Here is a 21,439-nt window from a genome sequence, read left to right as displayed (position 1 = left end):
AGGATATTCGGAGCTTGGAAGCAAAGTGAAGGATTAAAAGGGGTTTCACCTGTTCTCTGTGACTGGATTTGTTTTGTATCCCACCCTGAGTCATCACAGATTCAGTCAAATCACTCCTTCCGAAATGCCAGGCCCTTAGATTCAGATCATAACATTTGGGGGGTGGGGGGGTTGAAATACGATGTCTGTGTATTAAAAGCTTGTTGGCCACAGCTCTAGAATTTTACATAATACATGAGAGAAAACAAGGGACTAACGACTGCATAGCAGGGAAGTCTTTAAAAACAAATTATTGTACTGCCTTGATTAAGGTTATTAAATATGTAAACATGCAGAAATCAATACAAGGCAGGCTGGGTTTCCTAATATATTGTTAGAAGAGTACATTAGTGTAGCTTCCAAAAAAACCTAACATTTTTGCCTTTAATTTTCCAGCTACCAGAAAATCAAATAAAATTTTATTTATCTTGCGGCATGAAGAGCCACGGTAGTATTAAGTAAGACGTACTTAAAACAGACAACCCTGGTTTCCTTCCATTCCTACTCCCTTTAAAAAAAAAAAAAAATCTCAATTTTAATGGTTTCCCTCCCTCTGCCCCCCCCAAATGATAATCTCTATTTAATAGACGTTCTCTGGATCCGAAAAGCAAAGAACGAAATGTATTATTAAAATGTACCAGTTCATACAACAAGGAAAGTAAGAGTATTTCAGTATTAAAAGCCAACATTTGTCTAATGGACCCGGGCAATTCCCAGGAATATTTGGGTAAAGCAGAATGTAAGGCAGTGTGGTGTAATGGTTTGGATGCTGAACCAGGAATGGGGAAGTATTTGAAATTTTTTCATGCTCGGGAAAACTCAGGGGGTGATTTTGATACTGCTATTCTCTTTAACTAAGTGTGTGCCTTGGTCAGAATAACTTCATGAGCTCTGAAGTAGAAGCGGGATGTATATCTAAATGAGAACAACCACAACAATCTTGCATTGCATCTGGCCCCACTTTTTCATTTTTCTTTAATTTGGGGCAAGGTTCGCTTTTCTTTTGTCCATGTGAGCTGTGTTGTGCCATTATAGAAGTGGATGGAACGGTGTTCAAAATATATCCGTGGTGGGATTCTTGCCAGTTTGGACCGGTTCGCCTAAACTGGTTGTTCCGACTATCAGCTGGCCCCCGCCCTATCCTGTCCTTTTATTTCCTGCTTTGGAGCTCATCTCGATTGTGTGGCACAGCTGATTCCTTCCCCCTCGCTGTTCTAATTACTGTTGCTGACTTGGAAGGTGAGCAGCTGAGCTTCTATTGCCCCATTTTCAGAGCTGCACGCAAGCACTCCAAACACACAGCACCCCACCGCTGAAATATATGGACATTTTGCTGGCAGCACCACGTTTGTGGTAACATTCATAATGTCATGTCATTTGTAACACTCCTTGTGTGTGTGTTGTGGCTCACCAGCAGCTGGTGCAGATGATAGCGGAATCAGACAGTGAGGAAGAAAGAGGACCAGTCAGGGAGTCCGGAGAGGACTCGGATGAAGGTCCTGCATCCGATGCAGAGATGGGGCCAGGACTATCTGGGAGTGGAGTGCTGCCTTTGGAGCCTTCAGAGTCTGGAAATAGTGAAACAGAGGACCCAGGGGAGCCTGTTCCCAGTGTGTGTGTGTGTGCGCAGAGCTGCTAGAAGGCGAGAGCAGCTGAAACAGAAGGGCTGACTCAGGAGTAAGGCTGAGAGGTGATTGCCCTTCCCATAAGGAATAAAAGTCAGACCTAAATGACAAAACCTTTGCAGGAAGCAAAGTAGTTCAATTGGTTCTGAGCCATCTTTGAAGCTCTGTGTACTTTGGTTGGTTTTTACTTGTACTTCGGTTGGTTTATTTTATAGTTAATTGGATACTTCTGTTTCGGGCAGCACTGAAAGTTGTGTGCTTATCTTGGGGAACTGTTTAAGATTAGTTCCAGCTGGGAATGGAAACAATTTCCAGCGTTGCAATAAAATAGGTTTTGCTTTTAACACAAGTTCGTGATTAATTACCATTTATGAAGCCTGGGTCAGAACAGTGTGATAGAATATGAAGAGGGGACCTGCGAGACTTTTCCTCCACTTTGTTTAGGACCATTTTGGAATTTCATCAAGGGTTTTGTCCACCTCATCTCCATGTCCTAAATTGGTCAGCCTTCTCCCGATTTAGACTCCGATACAACTCAAAGCACAAACTATATCTCATAGCATCATGCGAACAATGTAAAGGTAATCCTCAAAGTAAGGCCACAACTGAACCCAAACTGTATCTTGTTTGGTGAGATATTGGTTGAGCAAGTTTTGCCCCATTTTACGATTTTTCTCGCCACATTTGTTAAGCAAATCAATGAAGTTCTTAAATTAGTAACACGGTTGTTAAGTGAATCCTATTTTCCTATTGATTTTGCTTGTCAGAATGATCGCATGACTCTGGGACGCTACAACCATCATAAATGTGAGTCAGTTGTCAAACATCCGAATGTAAATCACGTGACCATGGAGACACTGCAACAGTCGTAAGTGTGAAAAATGGTCATCCTAACCCTAACTTTGAATGGTCACTAAATGAACTGTTGTAAGTTGAGGACTACCCGTATACAGTTGAAAAGACTAATAGTGGTTGCCAAGATTTTTTAAAAAGGCAGAACAATTTCTTTTATTGTTTCTGGCTTGTAATTGAAAGGATAAGAGGGAAACCAAAATAGCTCCGTTGAGGAATCAATCTGATTGTACATAAATACTATAGAATAAGATACTGAAAATAGGAACATGAATTATTGAAATAGCTGCTTAATTTGATTTTTAAAAGGGAAGATGTAACCATGGTTTTAAAAAAGGATAAATAGAGGATAGCCATTACTCTAGCAAATTATATCCAGGGAAGAAGAAATAAACCCATGGGGAAGTCATCTAAATATGGTTTTCAAATAACTAAAGCTTTGCATTTTCAATAGAATTTCATATGTCTTTGTTTTCAACTTATTGAGTTACCTTCCTTTTAATATTTGTGAGTCCTATCCTTAGATAATGATGATGATGATGATGATAATAATAATAATAATAATAATAATAATAATAATAATAATAATAATAATAATGACACAGACTTCAGAGGATAATTAGGACTGCAGAAAAAAACAATTACTACCAACCTTCCTTCAATCAAGGACCTGTATCTTGCACGAGTCAAAAAGAGGGCTGTGAAAATATCTACAGACCCCTCACATCCCGGACATAAATTGTTTCAATTCCTTGCCTCAAAACGACGCCATAGAGCACTGCACACCAGAAAAACTACACACAAGGACCGTTCTTCCCCTAACACCATCACTCTGCTAAACAAATAATTCCTTCAACATTGTCCAACTATTTACAAAGTCTGCACTACTATTACTATTAATCTTCTCATCACCCCTGATCGCCCCTCCCCTCCCACTTGTGACTGTAAGGACTAACTTTGTCACTTGTATCCTTACAATTTATATTGACTGTTTCCTAGTATTAGTTGATTGCTTATTGTACCCTATGACTATTATTAAGTATTGTACCTGATGATTCTTGATGAATGTGTCTTTTCTTTTATGTACACTGAGAGCATCTGCACCAAGACAAATTCCTCGTGTGTCCAAATCACACTTAGCCAATAAAGAATTCTATTCTATTCTATTCTATTCTATTCTATTCTATTCTATTCTTATTCTTATTCTTATTCTATTCCCTTCTCTATTCTATTCTTTTTCCTTATTCTATTCTATTCTTATTCTATTCTACTCCCTTCTCTATTCTATTCTTTTTCCTTACTCTGTTTTATTCTATTCCCTTCTCTATTCTATTCTGTTTCTTTCTTTTATTCTATTCTTATTCTATTCTATTCCCTTCTCTATTCTGTTCTTTTTCCTTGTTCTATTCAATAATAACAATAATAATAAAAACAACAGAATGCAACAATATACATTAGTCCTTTCTTTGGGTATATAAGTAGTTCTTGACTTCAGTGGTGGGATTCAAATAATTTCACAACTGGTTCTCTGCCCTAATGCTTTCTTCCAACAGCCAGTTCACCAAACTGCTCAGAAAGTTAAAAATTGGTTCTCTTGAACCGGTGCGAACCACTGAATCCCACTACTGCTTGACTCACGTCCATAATTGAGACCAAAATTCCTGTTGCTAAGTGAAACAGTTGTTAAGTGAATTTTGCTTCATTTTACAATCTTTCTTTTTTGTTAAGTGAATGTTAAATGAGTAACACAGGTGTTAAGTGAATTTGGCTTCTCTGCGCTGATTTTGCTTGTCAGAAGGTCACAAAAGGGACATTGCAAATGTCATAAATATGTGTCAAGTTGCCAAGCATCTGAAATTTGAGCACGTGATTGGGTATAGGGGAGCAGTAAAACGGTCATGTGTAAAAAATGGTCATAAGTCACTTTTTTCACTGTCATTGTAATTTTGAATGGTCAGTAAATGAACTGTTGTAACTGGAGAACTAACAGTTATGATGACAAGGAGGTGGAACCTGTGATATGTTAGACCGCCATTAGCAGCAAAAAGGTATTTCAGGAAGACCATAAATATTTTATTTTTCGTGTACAGCTCTTGATACTTAGGTACAGTAAGAATAAAATGATGGTTATTATCATCATAATTCTGTTGTAAGAAAAAGGCAGGAATTTTATGCTGGCTATTGTAGAGTTCTTTCCAAGGAGTGGAAAATAGGAATAATAATATTTTGGTTGGCTTTACTAATCTGTTTTTTAAATATGGTATGGGTAACCTTGATGTCAAAAACATTAAAATGGAAAAAAAAATGAAATCATATTCTTAAAAATTACTAATCAACTTAAGGATGGCCAGTGACCAAAATATAATCTTTTGAATTTCTCTCTCTCTCTCTCTCTCTCTTTCTCTCTCTCTCTTTCTTAATTGGTCATGTTGCAAGATTCTAGACCTCATGTTTTCTGGGGCTAAATTCATCTTAAACGCCTTGAGACTGAGCAATCAGGGTTGAACAATGTTTTAAAAACAGCATTTGTTGTTCACTTGGCAGTCATCCCTCCTATTGTTTACTAAAAATCCTGGCATTCCCAAAATACAGATAGTCGAAGATTTAGAGTAACAGAGTTGAAAGGGACCTTGTAGGTCATCTAGTCCAACCCACCACCCAAGCAGGAGACCCTACACCTGACAGAAAGAGGCAGTCCAGCCTCTTTCTTGAAAGCTTCCAGGGATGAAGCTCCCATGACTTCTGAAGGCAACTTCTGTTCCATTTGGTTGATTGTGACCACAATCGAGCCCAAAATTTCTGTGGCTGAGTGAGATGCCTGTTAAGTGAGTTTTGCCCCACTTTATGACGTTTCCCATCACCATTGTTAAGTGAATCACTGCAGGTGTTAAGTTGTTGGGGGAATCCTGGTTCCCTGTTGACTTTGCTCGCTGGAAAATTGCAAAACGTGATCCCCGCACTTTGACTCAGGACAGTGCAACCGTCATAAACATGAGTCAGCTGCCGAAGGGCTGAATTTTGAACCACGTAACCATGGGGATGCTGCAGTGGTCAGAGGAGTGAAAAGTCACTCTTTTCAGTGCCATTGTAACTATGAAACGGTCACTAAATGAACTGTTGTTAAATTGAGGACCACCTGTAAATGATTAAAACCCCACTAGATTTGGCTTTGGAAAAACGGTCGTATTTTTGCTTCAACATAAGAGGAATGTTTCAATGTACTGTTTTTCCCTGAAAATAAGACCCTGTCTTATAATTTTTTGCCACCAAAAAAGGCACCAGGTCTTATTTTCGGGGGATGTCATCCACTGACTAACCTCACTTGTGTGCGTCGCTCCCAGCCTCCTTTTTGCTGTCAGAGGCCTTCAGGAACTTCTTATACAGCCAGCAAGGCTTTCCTGAAGGCCTCTGCAGCTGATAAGGGAGCTCAGGATCGATCCAGAGGCCTTCAGGAAAGCTTTGACAGCTTTGCCGGCTGCAGAAGAAATGGGCCAGCAAGGCAGGTGTCGGGGTATGCGAGGCCTGGCTACAACTGTCCAAAGGTAAGTAGTAGGGCAGCTCCACCCTCCCCCCATCCCCACCCTAGCTTAATTTTTACCTGTCCACTCTGGAGTGGGTGGGATCTTAATTGGGGCTTACTTTGCGGGGTAGGGCTTATATTGGGAAAGTAAGGCAGGACTTACTTTCAGGTAGGTTGTATTTTCGGGGAAACCAGGTAGTTACTAGAGACATTTGCAGTTGAAGTTCCATTGTGCTTTTTCATGTGTGCTGCACAACCCATGTTACAAAAAGGGAGAGAGAAAGCCTGGGTTATAGAGTTGCCAACAGATTGACTTCTTTTGAACTTTTGATGGATGTTTTTGAAGAGCAGTCAAGGAAGAAATTTGCAATGGAAAAGCAAATGTAATTGTTTGGATCTTTCAGCCTGCATGGTCAAGGAACAGGGTCACCTGAGCCATTTTAGTTGTATTGGAAGGCTTTGTCTTTGTTATGGCCCATCAGCAGTCAACAGAGCTGGCAGTAGATTTGGACAGTGAGGAGGTTGGGGAGGAACATGGGCCAGTCCTGGAGTCTGAGGAAGGCTCTGATGAGTGCTCTGCGTAGGAGGCAGAGATGGGCCAGGGCTGTCCGACACTTATCAGCTGCCTTCGGAGTTGGAGATCAGTGGGGCAGAAGAACAGCTGGATCCTGTTCCTGATGTGCACATGCACAGAGTTGTCAGGAGAAGAGAACAGTTAAGGAACAAGGATTGACTCAAGAGTAAAGGCACAAGTGAACAGTGAATCGCCCAGAGGTGATATTCAGCAGGTTCTGCCCAGTTCTGGAGAACTGGTAGTAGAAATTTTGAGTAGTTCGGAGAACAAGCAAATACCACCTCTGACTGGAGATTTTACAGTATCCTTCCCCTGCCATGCCCACCAAGACATACCCACAGAACTGGTAGTAAAAAAAAAATTATTCCCATAGGGAATAAAGAGGAGCAAAAGGGGAGTGGTGTTTGCAGGAGACAATTTAGTTCATTTAATTAGTGTGAAGATTTGTTTATCTGTGTTCATGACTCTCAGAGACTCTGTGCCAAGTATTTGTGCTTGGAAGCTATCGGCCTGGCAACTCTCCAAGCCTGATAAGGTCTGTGGTTGAAATTCACCCTTGAAAGACTGTTTGCCGGGACTTTGCTGGATGCAAATGAGAGGAATTCACTTTAGCCTAATAAAAAGGAGTTTTGTCAGGACAAGGAGTTTGTTCCGTGATTTTGTGAGGCCTAGGTCAAAACACTCTTGTTGCCATACAATTTGTCTTTACTTGCTGTGTATTGCCAGTTCTGATCGTCAGCACTCCAGCTGAATGATGTAGCCTAATATTGAGAGATCACTCAGGGCTTGGGACAAGAACTTCTGAGCCGCTTCTCAGACCTATTTTTTAATTAATCGTAGATATAGAAATGTCAGTACTTTGAATTGGTGTTGTTGTGGTAAGGCTTCTACTTTTGCCGGCTTTCCTGGTTTATAGAAACAAAATGGGAGCCTTGGGAGAAATGGCTTGTATTACCTACAAGGATGCAGAATTGCAGTATTTTTTTTTCTCAAAGTTCACATCAAATTATTTATGGAGGTCCCAATAAATTTACTTCACTTTCAGAGTAAGAACTCATAAATAAATCTTCACAGGTCTGATCTTTGTAATGAGAACAGGTCAAGGAAAGGAATTAAACATTTTGAATAGGTGGATGTTTAAAAAGTTCCCTTAGAGTGATGTTGAAGCATATGTCCTGTGGATCATAAAATAAGATGAAAAACTGTTTTCTCTCTCAGCCGAAGGGTTACAAAATTTTGCAAACTATAGACGAGATAGAAGAAGCTAATAGATTTGATTTCTCCCATATGAAATCCTTCCTAAAGTCTATACACTTTGTATCTAGTGTGTATCTCTCAGTAAAATAAAGCTCTCAAGAGTATTTGGAAAGTTAATTTACAATACAACCCCCCATGTATTTCCAGAAATAATAATATCCCCAGTCTTCTTACTTCCTATTTTAAAATAATCCATCACATTTGATTTTGGAAGAATTAACTGGTGATTGTTTTAAGTTTTGCTCTTTATGTACTATGAGGAATGACGACTGAGGTGTGAGAAATTAATTGAAGACTGTAGGAGAAATAATTAGGAGCTGAATATTAAAGGGTTGTAAAGAAAGCTGGTTGATCGAGATAGGACAGGTAGGTAGGTAGGTAGGACAGATAGATGTTACGCAATGATACATAATGATAGACAGATAGATGGTTTAGAGAGCGGGGAGGGAGGGTGGGAGATGGAAGACAGACAGATGATATGTAATGATAGACAAATAGATGATTGATAGAGACAGGGAAAGAGAGGGATGGATGGATGGACAGACAGAGACATGATAGATAGATAGATAGATAGATAGATAGATAGATAGATAGATAGATAGATAGAGAGAGAGATAGATATGAGAGATAGAGTGATAGAGATATAGATGATAGATAGATAGAGTGATAGAGATAGATAGATAGATAGATAGATAGATAGATAGATAGATAGATAGATAGATAGATAGATAGATAGATAGATATTGATGATAGACAGACAGACAGACAGACAGATAGATGATGGATGGATGATAGGTAGAGAAATGATACATAATTATAAACAGAGATAATAGAGGATGAGAGATGATATATAGATATAGATGTACTGTTACTAAATAGCTGGTCAAACAAGCAAACGAAGACAATCACATTTTGGTAACCCCTATAGTGGCTTGTCATATGAAAGCCTTTCCAGAGAACAGATTACAAGTTTTCTTCTACTTTTCAAAAAGTACTTTCAAAAGACGGAATTGTTTAAAGTTCAACTCCACGTTGGCTAATTGAGCCACAGACTATACTCTGAGAATGAGGTAATTCTTCCTGTTTCATTCTTAGGTCATTGTACTTTCCCTTATGGTGATCCTCTGAGTAATTCTACTGAAATATGTCTGTTAGCCATAAAATGACCTTATTAGGTTCCTTTCTCCATATTATTATTTGCAGCTCCTTCCCCTCCCCAATGTGGATAAAGAGGCATGCAAAAAATCAGATTGGCTCCAGAAGGAGTTATTTTGATACCTTCTTCTCTCTTTATCCCTTCACAATCCTGTCCTATGAACAGGGTGTCCTCGCCTTACAACCACAGTTGAGCACAAAATTGCTGTTGCTAAGCAAGACAGCTGTGAAGTGAAGCTTGCCCGTTTTGCAACCTTTTGTACCATGGTTGCTAAATGAATCACTGCAGTTGTTCCATGAGGAACGTGTTTGTTAAATGAATCAGGCTTCCTTACTGACTTTGCTTGGACGCGACCCCAGGAACACTACAACAGTCATAAATTGGAACCCGTGGTCAAGCATCCAGATTTGGATCCCATGATGATGGGGATGCTGCAACGATCGTAAGTGTGAAAAATGGTCGTAAGTGTGAAAAATGGTCATAAGTCAATCTTCTCAGGGCCATTGTTAACTACAAACTCATCTTTCACTAAACAAACCATTTGTCATGACCCCCGTCGGAGTCTGAATCTGAGGGGGAAGAAGATGAACAGCCATCAGGGGGCAGGAGAGTGGCTCCATTGGCTGTAGAGGAAACTGGGGAAGGGCAAAGTCAGGCTGGGCAGAGCAGGGGAGAGTTAGAACAAGGGAGAGGGGGCTCAGAGAAAGACCCAGGTCCACGCCCTTCTTCATCCTAGGGCACGCAGGGAAGAATAGAGAAGAAAGCAATGTGGGTTGCGTGGCTTATGGGGGAGGAAAGGGCCCTGATTCCCTTCACAAGGCACACCTGGGGAGGGAATTTAAAGGAAAGACAGATGGGAGGGGTGGTTGTCGGGAACAAACACTGAGTTCACCTAGTGTTGGCTGCTGTTATCTGAGTTCCTGGCATCCTCCCAACTAGTTTGATTTATTGCTGTGTTCACTTCTGGAACTCCTTATCTTGTTCTGCCAGATTATCTTGCCTTGTCAGATTTATGTTTTGAAGTTTTCAATTTACAACATTTGGACTGAAGTATCTGCAGCCAAAGGCTGTTGCAGGTTCGTGGGTGAGTTTTTCTCCAGACCAGAGAGTAACCGGCATGTTGGGGGCAAAATTGGAGCTAATAAAGTAACTTATATTTATTCTCTGGCTGTGTTGCCTTTGTGCCATGCCCTGGGTCATCACACCATTGTAAATTGAGAACTACTTGTATTATCAGAAAAGAAACAAATGTCAACCCTAAATGGACAAATGCTACACGGCCATTTTTCCTTCTTTGAATGCATGAAACACTTGGCATGAAAAGTACAGGCGGGCCTCGACTTACAACAGTTCATTTAATGAGCGTTCAAAGTTACAACAGCACTGAAAAAAGTGACTCATTTTTCACACTTACGACTATTGCAGCCTTCCCATTGGACATGGGATCCAAATTCACACACTTGGCAAGTGACTCGTATTTTTGACGGTTTGCAATGTCCCAGGGGTCACATGATCTCCTTTTACAACTTTCTGACAAGCAGAGTCAATGGGGAAGCCCAATTCACTTAAGAACCGTGTGGCTATCTTAAGAACTGAAGTGATTCGCTTAACAACTGCGGCAAGAAAGAGGGAAATTCACAGAACAACTGTCTTCCTTTAGCAGCAGAAGCTTTGGGCTCAATTGCGGTCATAAGTCCAGGAGTTTGGTTTGCCGTTCCAGGAGGACAAATCAAAGTCAAGAATTGCAATCCTTTTTTTTTCGAAAAAAAAATTATTTTATATTTTACAATAATTCCATTTTATTTCAACCATGTGTAGACTGGGTACGTATATCTTGTGCTTACAAATTATATTTAATACTTTTCTTATCAATGTAACAATAATCACATTTTCTTATAAATATTATTTAATATATCTTATTTTTTAACAATCTTATTACTTTATATATTCATCCAGACAAGTGATGGCAAACCTTTTTGTTGTGATGTGCTGAAAGCGCACGTGTGCACGATAGCACACGGGCCAGCAACCACAATACAATGCAACCTGCTGCCCCTGCGCATGCATGCGCAAACCACCCCCACCCCCTTACCTGCACTGTGCATGCACGCGCCTCCCAGCTGATTTTTGGCCCATTTGAGGCCTTTTTCGCCCTCTTGGGGGCTTGAGGGAAGCCTCTGCAGCCTTTGGAAGCCAAAAAATGGGCCCGTTTTGGCACGTCCAATTTCAGCACTTCTGGTTTCAACACTTCCAGTATTTCTGAAAATACTGGAAGTGCTGAAACGGGCCCATTTTTCGGCCTCCAGAGGCTGCAGAGGCTTCCCTCGAGCTTCCGGGAGGGCGAATAAGGCCCCAAACAGGCCAAAAATCAGCTATGAGGCACACGCATGCGCAGTGCAAGTAAGTTTGGCTGGGGCTAGTGTGCCCACGCAAATTGGTCTGCATGCCACCTGTGGCGCACATGCCATAGGTTCGCCATCATGGACCATTTTAATTTGTTTTATTTTCCAAGAATTGCAATTCTGACACTCTTCCCTCTCGCTTTCTGCTGTGTTTTTTTGTTCCTGTTTTCCTCCTCTCTGAAAACAAGCATATATTTTATCTTTATTTTATATTCTGTATCTATATACAGTATATATATATATATATTGCAGGTGCCTGAGATTATCAGCACCATCAGACAAGCAGGGAAGATCTCTCGTCAGGAAGACTTTCAGAGCCAACCTGAAGATCCTTTCAGCAAGAAGTTTGAGGTGCTGTTTTGCGGCCGGGTGACGGTCGCGCACAAAAACGCCCCTCCGGCCTTCATCGATGAATGCATCGAGAAATTCAACGATGTGAGTGATACCAAAAACCTGCACCTGCCCCGTCAAAATGACAGCGCCGATCACTCCAGTGGCTTTTCCCTAAGTGACAAATTCCGCTCCGTCTTCCAATCTTCGGCGAGCGAAGAAGAGACCGCGAAGCCCTTGAGGAAGTCTCACTCTCAGCCCGGCCTCCCTTCTTTTGCGTTGAAAAGGGATGTGCAGAGCTGGAGCCTGAAGAGCAACAGCCTGGCCCGATCCTTGGATGAAGATGATGTCGTTTCTCTCAACTTAAAAAGTCAATTTATCCAGGGACAAAATGTACAGCCGACAGATATTGCTGGGAACCGGATTATGTTGTTCACGGTAAAAAAAAACACCTAATTTTGTTTGCTTAGCCTTCCTGATTGTTATTGTATTGCTAGCCACTGAAATGCTGCAGATAATTGAGAAGGGAGTAATTCTGGAGGCGGTTTAGAATCAAAAAGGCCCACATCTTGCCATCCTCCTTGGAGTCGAATTCAACCCATCATCCGTTGGGATGGTGGCCTGTAACTTGTAGTCTGGGCTAGCTGCCTAATCTTGGAGATTTCAGGAGGCGTTTTCCAGTCTTTTTTTAGAGTGAATTAATGAAGGCAGAGTCCATGTGTGTTATTTCAAGTAATTTCTCAGGAAGTTTTTCCCAGGCTAAGTTGAGTAGCTCTTTCTCAAATAAATTAACTGCTAATTCGCCTGCTGCCCTCTGTGCCATTCCTTTCCCAGATTCTCACAAACTTTCTGCGCTTTTCACGCAAGCAAATAAACCCAGATAGTCTTCCATTATCTGGTTTCCTTTCCATTTTTGTCTGCACTAACAATTTTCTTTGCTCTTTGCAAATTCATGAAATCATGGAAAGGAGGAGAAGGGAAGGGAAGGAAAGGTAATGGAAGGGAAGGGAAAGAAACAGAAGGGGAAAGGAAGGGAAGGAAAAGTAATGGAAGGAAAGGGAAGGAAATAAAAGGAAAGGAAAGGAAAGGTAACAGAAGGAAATGAGGTAATCAACTAGGTAACATCATCAGTGCTATACCTGACCAGTTGGGATAATGAAACACCTGCAAGAAAACAGAGAGCACCACCTCAGTAAAAATGAAGCAATGAAAAGAGTGTGAAAAACTAATAAAAGAAACAATGACAAGAAACATAACACGAATATCAGTATGATTACCAAGAAAGTAAGGTTAATGGGTAGAGCAGAGAACAAGGAGGCGGAGGCATATATACCACCTATATAGATGGTGTAGATGAAATATACAGTATATAGATAGAACTGGTTATGTTTAGCCAAAGAAGGAGAAGGCTTAGTATGGTAGTGTCTTCCAATCCTTGAAGGACAGGGAAGAGGGCATCAATTTACTTCCCATAGCAGCCTAGGAAAGGACGAGAAGTAACAGGTGGAAGCTCCTCAGAAGGAGATCCAATCTGGAGTGAAGGAGGCAGTGAGAACAATTAATCAATGGAAATCAAAGAAAGATCGGACAACCATTTTGTTGTGGTCCACCAGCAGCCAGCAGAGCTGGCAGCAGATTCAGACAGTGAGGAAGTTGGGGAGGAACATGGGCCAGTCCTGGAGTCTGGGGAAGGCTCAGACAAGTGCTCTGCATTGGAGGCAGAGATGGGGCCAAGGCCATCCGACAGTTAACAGCTGCCTTGGGAGTTGGGGATCAGTGGAGCAGAAGAACAGCTGGAGCTGATCCCAGTGTGCGCATGTGCAGAGCTGGCAGAAGAAGGGAACAGCTAAGGAACAGGTGGATGGTGAATGGCCCCTCCCATAGGGAATAAAGAGGAGCGAAAGGGGAGTGGTGTTGGCAGGAGACAGTTAGTTCAATTCATGAGGGTGAAGATCTGTTCCTACTTCTTGCCAAGTATTGTCTGCTACAGAGTGGCGTTTGGAAGATATCGGCCTGGCAGCTCTCCAAGCCTGATAAAGGTCTGTGGTTATGAAATCTCTTGAAAGACTGTTGGCCAGGACTTTGCTGGAGAGGAATTCCCTTTAACCTAAATAAAAGGGAGTTTTGTCGGGACGAGGAGTCAGCTTCGTACTTTTGGGAAGCCTGGATCAGAACACGTTTGTCCCGGATGGCATAAAGACCCTTACCTCGAGCAGGAGGTTGGAGTAGAAGACCTCCAAGCAGTCTATCATTCTACGATTCCACCTGGGGGAGGATTCACATTGGCTCAGCTTAGCAACGTTTCTCCTTTCGTGTTTTCACTGCACGAAGCTACTGTTTTCTTCTCTGGGATGTAAAAAGAGATTCAGTGCATGCTTACTGGGGGATCGATCCTAGTAGATTCCAGGGAAATTTGATTACCTAGAAGGAGGGTAATCTTCTCTAGAAGATTAAATGGAGGTCATGCTGACCTTAAGTATGAAGCTTTGTAAGTACCATGGCTTCCTGGAATGGATGTATCATTTTTTTTCAGTTTAAGGAAATGGGTTATGGTGTAACAAAGAGAAAACACTTCTGACCTTAGACTTCCTTCTTTATTGGGCAACTGGCAACTGTCCCTACTTATGAGGAATGAACGTTGGGTCAAATAAGGAGGCCTTGATTTTAGAAGAATAGAATAGAATGACAGAGTTGGAAGGGACCTTTGAAGTCTTCTAGTCCAATCCCTCCTCAGGCAGGAAAAACCTCCACCATTTCAGACAAATGGTTGTCCAATCTCATCTTAACAACTTCCAAGGTTGGAGCAGCCACAACTTCTAGGGGCAAGTTGCTCCACTGGTTAATTCTTCTCATTGTCAGGAAATTTCTTAATTCTAGATTGCTTCTCTTCTTGCTTAGTTTGCACTCGTTGCTTCTTGTCCTGCCTTCTGGTGCTTTGGAGAATAGCCTGACTCCCTCTTCTTTGGGGCAGCCCCTGAGATATTGGAACACTGCTATCATGTCACACCTGGTCCTTCTTTTCATTAAACCAGACATACCCAATTCCAGCAATGGTTATGGTTGATGATGGTTCTCCTGCACAAACTCCTAAGTTGTTTTCTGGTGCTTTGTACCAATCTAATCACCTTTTCTAAGAGTCAGTGATGAAATATGTCAGATAACTAGAATGGGAGAGGATCTTGAGTTAGAATCCTATTAAATAGAGCATCCCTCCCCAAAAGGTCCATGTAATCTTGCAATTCACCCAGATCTTTTCATTCCATTATACCATCTTGGCTGCCAAAGCCGTGTTTTAAATGTGGGGACTGTTGTCAGTGTTGATGCTTTTGAGGTTACAGATTTATATGGTATGCTGTGCTTCAATTGTTCTAGTTTGTGATAGAATCCATTTGGGAATTTTTTTTTTTTTTATTTCCAGCTCAGGGTTGAACTGAGGCAGTCCTTGGTGCTCTCTGATCTTGGTGGTTTTCTTGGTGGCACTGATGATGTTACCTAGCTTGGTAATGAAACGTCTGCAAGAAGACAACCAAGCTCAGAGAACACCCTGACTCTACAATACCCTGTTTCCCCCAAAATACAACCTACCCTGAAAGTAAGTCCTACTTGATTTTGACACGTGTGCCCAATATAAGCCCTACCCCCAAAATAAGCCCTAATTAAGATCCCACCCACTCCAGAGTGGACGGGTAAAAATTAAGCTAGGGTGGGGATGGGGGCTGGAGCTGCCCTACTACTTACCTTTGGACAGTTGTAGTCAGGCCTCGCACACCCCAACACCTGCCTCGCCGGCCCATTTCTTCTGCAGCTGGCAAGGCTTTCCTGAAGGCCTCTGGAGCTGATAACAAAGCTCTGGATTGATCCAGCCGCAGAAGAAGTTGTTCCAAAAGGCTTCTGATAGCAAAAAGGAGGCCTGGGGTGACGAGGCAAGTGAGATTAGTCAGTGGATGGCCTCCCCCGAAAATAAGACCTGGTGACTTTTTTGGTGGAAAAAAATTATAAGACAGGGTCTTATTTTTGGGGAAACACGGGTAATAATGATAATAAAAAGCAAAATTACTTACTAGTTCCATCACATACAAGCTCTTTGCTCTAGAGAGCAGTTCCCACTTAATGGGCCCTTCAGACTTTTGTCACAACTCAGCCCAGTGTGCAATTGCCTGCAAGCTTTAACACACGTAACCCCGATGCAGAGTTTCCAAATAAAATGAAGCTGCAGAGAGTAAAACAAGCCCATTAAAAAATGCTTCACAGATTATGAGGTAACGTCTCCGAGCCTGCTTGCTTCAGACAACTGACATCTACAGTTGCCTAGCAACATGTGGCTCAAAAAGTTGTGGTCCAAAGTTGCAGCCTGGAATATGCATACCTGTACGATTGTGTTATTTCCAACAGGTGTCTGTTTTTTCCATTCACTTTATATGCCCTTAGAGCAGTTTGCATAATAGCTAAAACCTCCCTGGTAACGTGGAGTTTTTGCACCAAAGCATTAATTTATATTAACCGGACGTCTAGTCTGCTAATCCTTCAAACTATTTCAGATTAAGTTTGCTTCAGGAAACCATGTAAAGACAGGGGGAAATTTAGAGGCTGAGCTTAAGGGAAATAACTCCACTGCAGTTTTGCGAAGTCACAGTGCCAACGGTCTTCTTTGCGTACTTATACACGCCAATGCAGAGAGGACAAAATTGGCAAGCCTCGTTTTTTTTATCCTTCCCAAACAGGATCAGGCGGCATTTGTTTCATCGGCTTCATCAATGTTTTGACATTGGAAAATTCGATATTTTTTTTTCAATACTGCATTAAAGAGCGTATAAAAATCTTCCTTCCTTGCATCCGTATTAATGCAGAATGCTTCAGGCGTACCGACTCAAAAATGCTGAGCACAATAATGGGAATAATACTGTGGCTGCTTTATTGATATTGTTTTTTTTATTGTTTTCAGATTGGACAGTCTGAAGTTTACATCATAAGTCCCGAAACCAAAAAAGTAGTTATTGAGAAAAGCTTTAAAGAAATATCCTTTTGCTCCCAGGTATCCACATTTGAATTCCTTTTTTTTCCTTTTTCTTGTTCTCTTGTCTCTGACTGATTTTCATGCATTGTTATTATCATCATCATGGTCATTGTGATTGGATTTTTGTTTCGTGTTTAATTAATGGCCATGTCAGGATTCTGACACTTAACCCCATGTGATGACCCAGGGTGGGATACAAAAGCAACAAAGTCACAAAAACAGGTGAAGTCCCTTTAATTCCTTCAACTTGGCTTTAAAAGTCCAATTATCATTGACTGGAGAAACTTCCGTTCAAAATCAAAATACATATAAACCTAAATAGAAAAAAACAACACAAATCAAACTGAAGAATTAATGAGACAAGGCAGGATAAGGGCTTGCAGATGTCCGCATATATCGAAGTACACATACTGGGAAGGATGCCAGAACTGAGATAAGAACTGACAGATTAGAAATATTTTCACGCTTTGCTTCCAGCACTGACCCATGTGCAGTTTGTCCTTTTAAACAGTCCTCACAGCTGCAGCCCACGAAGGGGATTAAGGCCCTTTCCTCCCCCATAGACCACACCATTCACGCTTCTTCCTTATACACTCCTCTCTGTGTACCTGAAGATAAAGAGGGGACGGGCCTGGGTCTTCCTCTGAATGCCCAGCTGGCTTGTGCCCTTCCCCAGTTTCCACCGCAACCTCTAGAACCACACTTCTACTCCCGGTCGGCTTTTCCTCCTCTCCCTCGGAGTCAGATTCTAACAGGGGCATGATACCCCATTTAAATCAGGAGTCTCGAGCCAAACTTCCAAAACTTCAAAAGGATTTATTGGGAGTTAATATGTCCGGCACTACCTGGGTGTAGCCAACTCTGAGATACATAATTTATTGTCACCCTTGACCCTGGTTTCCCCCACCCCCTGGGTGTATCGTAATTCATATTCTCCAATGGGACACATCCATAGCCAAGAGTCATCAATCATGGTCTCTAGTTGGAATTTTGCACGGCAAAAATTTCAGTCACCTAGTTACTTTGTTAGTTTGAAAACATTTATGGAATGCCGTTTCGGTTTGCAAGCTGTCGCACTGCTCCCTTCTCCCTTTCTGTTGGCAACTCTAAAAAAAACCAGAAATATGTTATGAGTTGACAAGCCACTTGATTACAGTCTTATATAGATAGTCCTCGACTTATGACCACAATTGAACCCAACATTTCTGTTGTGAAGGGACACCTTTGTTAAATGAGGTTTTTTTCCCCCCCTCGTTTTATGATATTTCCTGCTCAACTTGTTAAGTGAATCAGTGCAGATAATAGTTTAGTTTAGTAACCCGGTTGTTAAGTAACAGTTATAAGTATGAACCAATGGGCAAGAGTCTGAATTTTGATCACATAGTCATGGGGATATTGCCAGGGTTGTAACTGTGAAAAACGGTCATAAGTCACTTTTTTCATGTGCCCTTGTAACTTCAAACGGACGTTAAGCAAACTGTTGAGGAGTTACAGTGGCACTGAAAAGATTGGCTTATGACTGTTTTTCACACTTATGACTGTTGTAATCCCCATGGTCACATGATCTCGCATCCCCATGGTCACATGATCAAAATCCAGACACTGGGGCAACTGCCAGGGGTGGGATTCTACCTGGTAGAATCTATAGTTCTATAGAACCAGTTGTTACAATTCTGCTCAGTTCAGAGAACCGGCAAATCGCACCACTGGCTGGCTCCTCCCCTCCCCACCCCACTCATTCCTTACCTGGCATGTGCGCCATCAAACTTCCCTGCATGTGGTAAGTTGTTATTTTTCCCCTGACCATCATCTGTTCTGCTGTGCCGGGAGATTTAGATTAGCTAGAAAGCAGGAAATCATTCGATTTCTTGCTTTCTAGCTAATCTAAAACCAGAGCTGAACCTTCCTTAGGACTGAAGTTTCTATTTTTCAGTGCAGACTCAGGTAGCTGATGGCAGAAAGATAGATCTCTGAGTGAATCTGTGATTCTGTGAGCAACTCAGTCTGCATGCCTGCTTTGCCTGATTTTAGGTAAAAGTTGCTCTTTTTTAATAAATTCAATATTTACATAAATATTTGTAATATTTGCATACAAGCCATGCCCAGCCAGTCACATCACCACCAAGCCATGCCCACAAATTAGTCCACGCCCATAGAACCAGTTGTTAAGAAATTTGAATCCCACCCCTGGCAACTGCTTCCTATTTATGACAGCTGCAGCATCCTGGGCAATCCGCTTTTGCGACCTTCTGACAAGCAAAATCAATGGGGAAGCCTGATTCACTTAACGGCCATCTTCCTGAGGTAACAACTGAAGTGATTCGCTTGGCAAGAAAGGCCGCAAAATTCACTGCCCAACTGTCTCATTTAGCAACAGAAACATTGGCCTCTGTTGGGGTTAAAATTGGTTCATAATTTAGTTTGTAATTTGTTTAAAACAATTAACAAATAAAGCCCCCATTTTATGAAGCTGGGTTTTTTTCCAAATTGTCCCCCCCCCCCCAAAAAAAGTAGATGCAAAATGATGCAATTCCATGGAAATCCCTTAATGCTAAATGGCTTGGTGGCCAATAATGCTAAAATAAACTTTTAAGTTAGCATAAATACCAGAATGGTTATTTCTAAAGGAAGTCTGCCATAAATTTAGAAGGAGTTTCTTTGAGACCGTTTACTTTGTCAGGGAATATTTCTGAGTCAGCCCTCAACCACTTGCCCTCAAGGTCAAATTCTGCTTTGATTTTTGTTTTTTTTTCCAGGCCAGCTGGAAATAAAATCTAATTTTTCCTACTCCCAGTTCATTTAATGGTTAACTTCTAGCACAGGACCAAACTGAATACTATGAAGATATGGGAACTATTTTATCAATGGCTAGAGAAAAAAACATGGAAGCTAGAAATAGCCAATAGATTAGTGAAATATAGAAAATAGGTTAATAAAATTAAACATGTTAAGAAGAGGAGTGTTATAGTGATAGAGATATTATGTATATTAATAAGAACAGAAAATTAATGCCAAAGTAATGAATATGGTTGTAATTTTAATTGTTATTGTACAAGGTATTTGTACCTGTTCTGACCAAGGCTTCTGAGACCGTAATTATGCACACGCTTATTTTAAAACAAGCCTTGCTTTATTGCAACATTGAGAATTATTTTCATTCCCTGCCAGTAATGAATCTCAAACATAAGATAAGATAAGCACCCACCGTTCTTTCTTGTGAACTGCTACCAATAACAGAACTGTCCAATGAACTAGGGGAAAAAAAAAAAAGAGCTTCAAGAATGAATCTGAACCGAACAAACGACTTTGCTTCCTGCAAAGGTTTCATCATCTTGGCCTGACCTTTATACCTTAGGGGAGGGGCAATCACCTCCCAGCCTTATTCCCGAGTCACTCCTTTTGTTTCAGCTGCTCTCACCTTCTAGCAGCTCTGCGCACATGTGTACTGGGAATAGGCTCCCCTGGGACCTTTGCCTCACTGCTGCCAGACTCTGGAGGCTCCAGAGGCAGCACCCCACTCCCAGATGGTCCTGGCCCCATCTCGGCATCGAACGCAGGACCTTCATTCGAGTCCTCCCCAAAGTCCCAGACTGGTCCCCATTCTTCCCCACTGTCCAATTCCACTGCCATCTGCACAGGCTGTCTGCAAACCACAACACTACCCAGACGACACACTGTTAAATGGAAGATGAAATGTATAGATTTAAAATAAAATTAAAACCTTAAAAAAAAGTGGAAGAAAATATTACACCGTGCATCTCTGTTGATAAAGCAAGGCAGATGCTACAATCTGCCTCTTCGTTTGGAGGCTTAGCCACAAGATTTCTGGACAGTATTCTCTTATCTTAACATAGCCGCAGTGAAAAATTATCTGTATTATTTCCTTTTTTCCTTTCAGGAGAATCATTAGTCTTAAAACCTGATTTATCCCAGAGCTGCTGTTCAAGAAAAGCGTAAAAACATAACAAAAATTGGGAGCAATGGGGAGATCCAGGTTCGCTTAACAACCGTGTAACTCAGTTAACAAGTGCCATGATTCACTTAATAACCGGGGCGAGAAAAGTCATAAAGCAGGGTAAAAATTCACTTAACCACTGTCTCACTTAGCCACGAGCATTTGGGGCTCAACTGCAGTCGTAAACCAAGGTCTACCCCTACACCTTTAGTGGAATTGTTCACTCAGAGCGTTTTGCCTCATAATCAGGAAGCTGTGAGTTCGATCCCTAGGTAGAGGCTAAGATTTGGAGTAGACTCTCCTGCTTGAGCAGGGGGCTGGACTAGATGACCTCCCAGGTCCCTTCCAACTCTGTGATTCTATGATTCTATAGTACTTTTTTGATTTTTCTGCGAAATAAATAAGAAGGAAATGATTTTGAGAGCCCCCCCCCTTTTATAAAGGCAGCTCAACCCTCGTTGAATGCTACATGAAAAAGATTATGAGAAAATGTCAGTATCATGCCCCTGTCGGAATCTGATTTGGAGGGGGAGGCCGAGCAGCTGACAGGGAGTGGGAGTGTGGCTCCATTGGCTGTGGAAGAAACTGGGGAAGGACAAAGGCCAGCTGGGGCAGAGCAGGGGAGAGGTAAAGCAAGGGAGAGGGTATTCAGAGGAAGATCCAGGCCCATCCCCTCTATCGTAAGGCACGCAGGGAGGAATGAAGAAGGGAGCAA

General features: G+C 41.6%; 2 protein-coding genes across 11 annotated transcripts in view; one reads left to right on the top strand and one right to left on the bottom strand.

The window, feature by feature from the left end:
* The window catches only part of LOC113435791 (toll-like receptor 6), a 458,202-nt gene that overhangs the window by 245,690 nt on the left and 191,073 nt on the right, over positions 1–21,439 (bottom strand). The window lies entirely within an intron of this gene.
* TBC1D1 (TBC1 domain family member 1) overlaps positions 1–21,439 on the top strand; it is a 92,642-nt gene that overhangs the window by 37,051 nt on the left and 34,152 nt on the right. For all 10 annotated transcript variants that reach the window (XM_087936571.1, XM_087936569.1, XM_026699859.2 and 7 more), the window contains 2 exons: positions 11,678–12,193; positions 16,698–16,787. In XM_087936571.1, the coding sequence (XP_087792697.1) occupies positions 11,678–12,193; positions 16,698–16,787 (606 nt within the window). The remainder of the gene's footprint in view (positions 1–11,677; positions 12,194–16,697; positions 16,788–21,439) is intronic.

Source organism: Pseudonaja textilis, chromosome 6 (assembly GCF_049901715.1).
Source record: "Pseudonaja textilis isolate UNSWEBS1 chromosome 6, rPseTex1.2, whole genome shotgun sequence".
NCBI classification, from domain to species: domain Eukaryota; kingdom Metazoa; phylum Chordata; class Lepidosauria; order Squamata; family Elapidae; genus Pseudonaja; species Pseudonaja textilis.
Note: the sequence above shows the minus strand (reverse complement) of the source record. Positions and strands in the feature narration are given on the sequence as shown.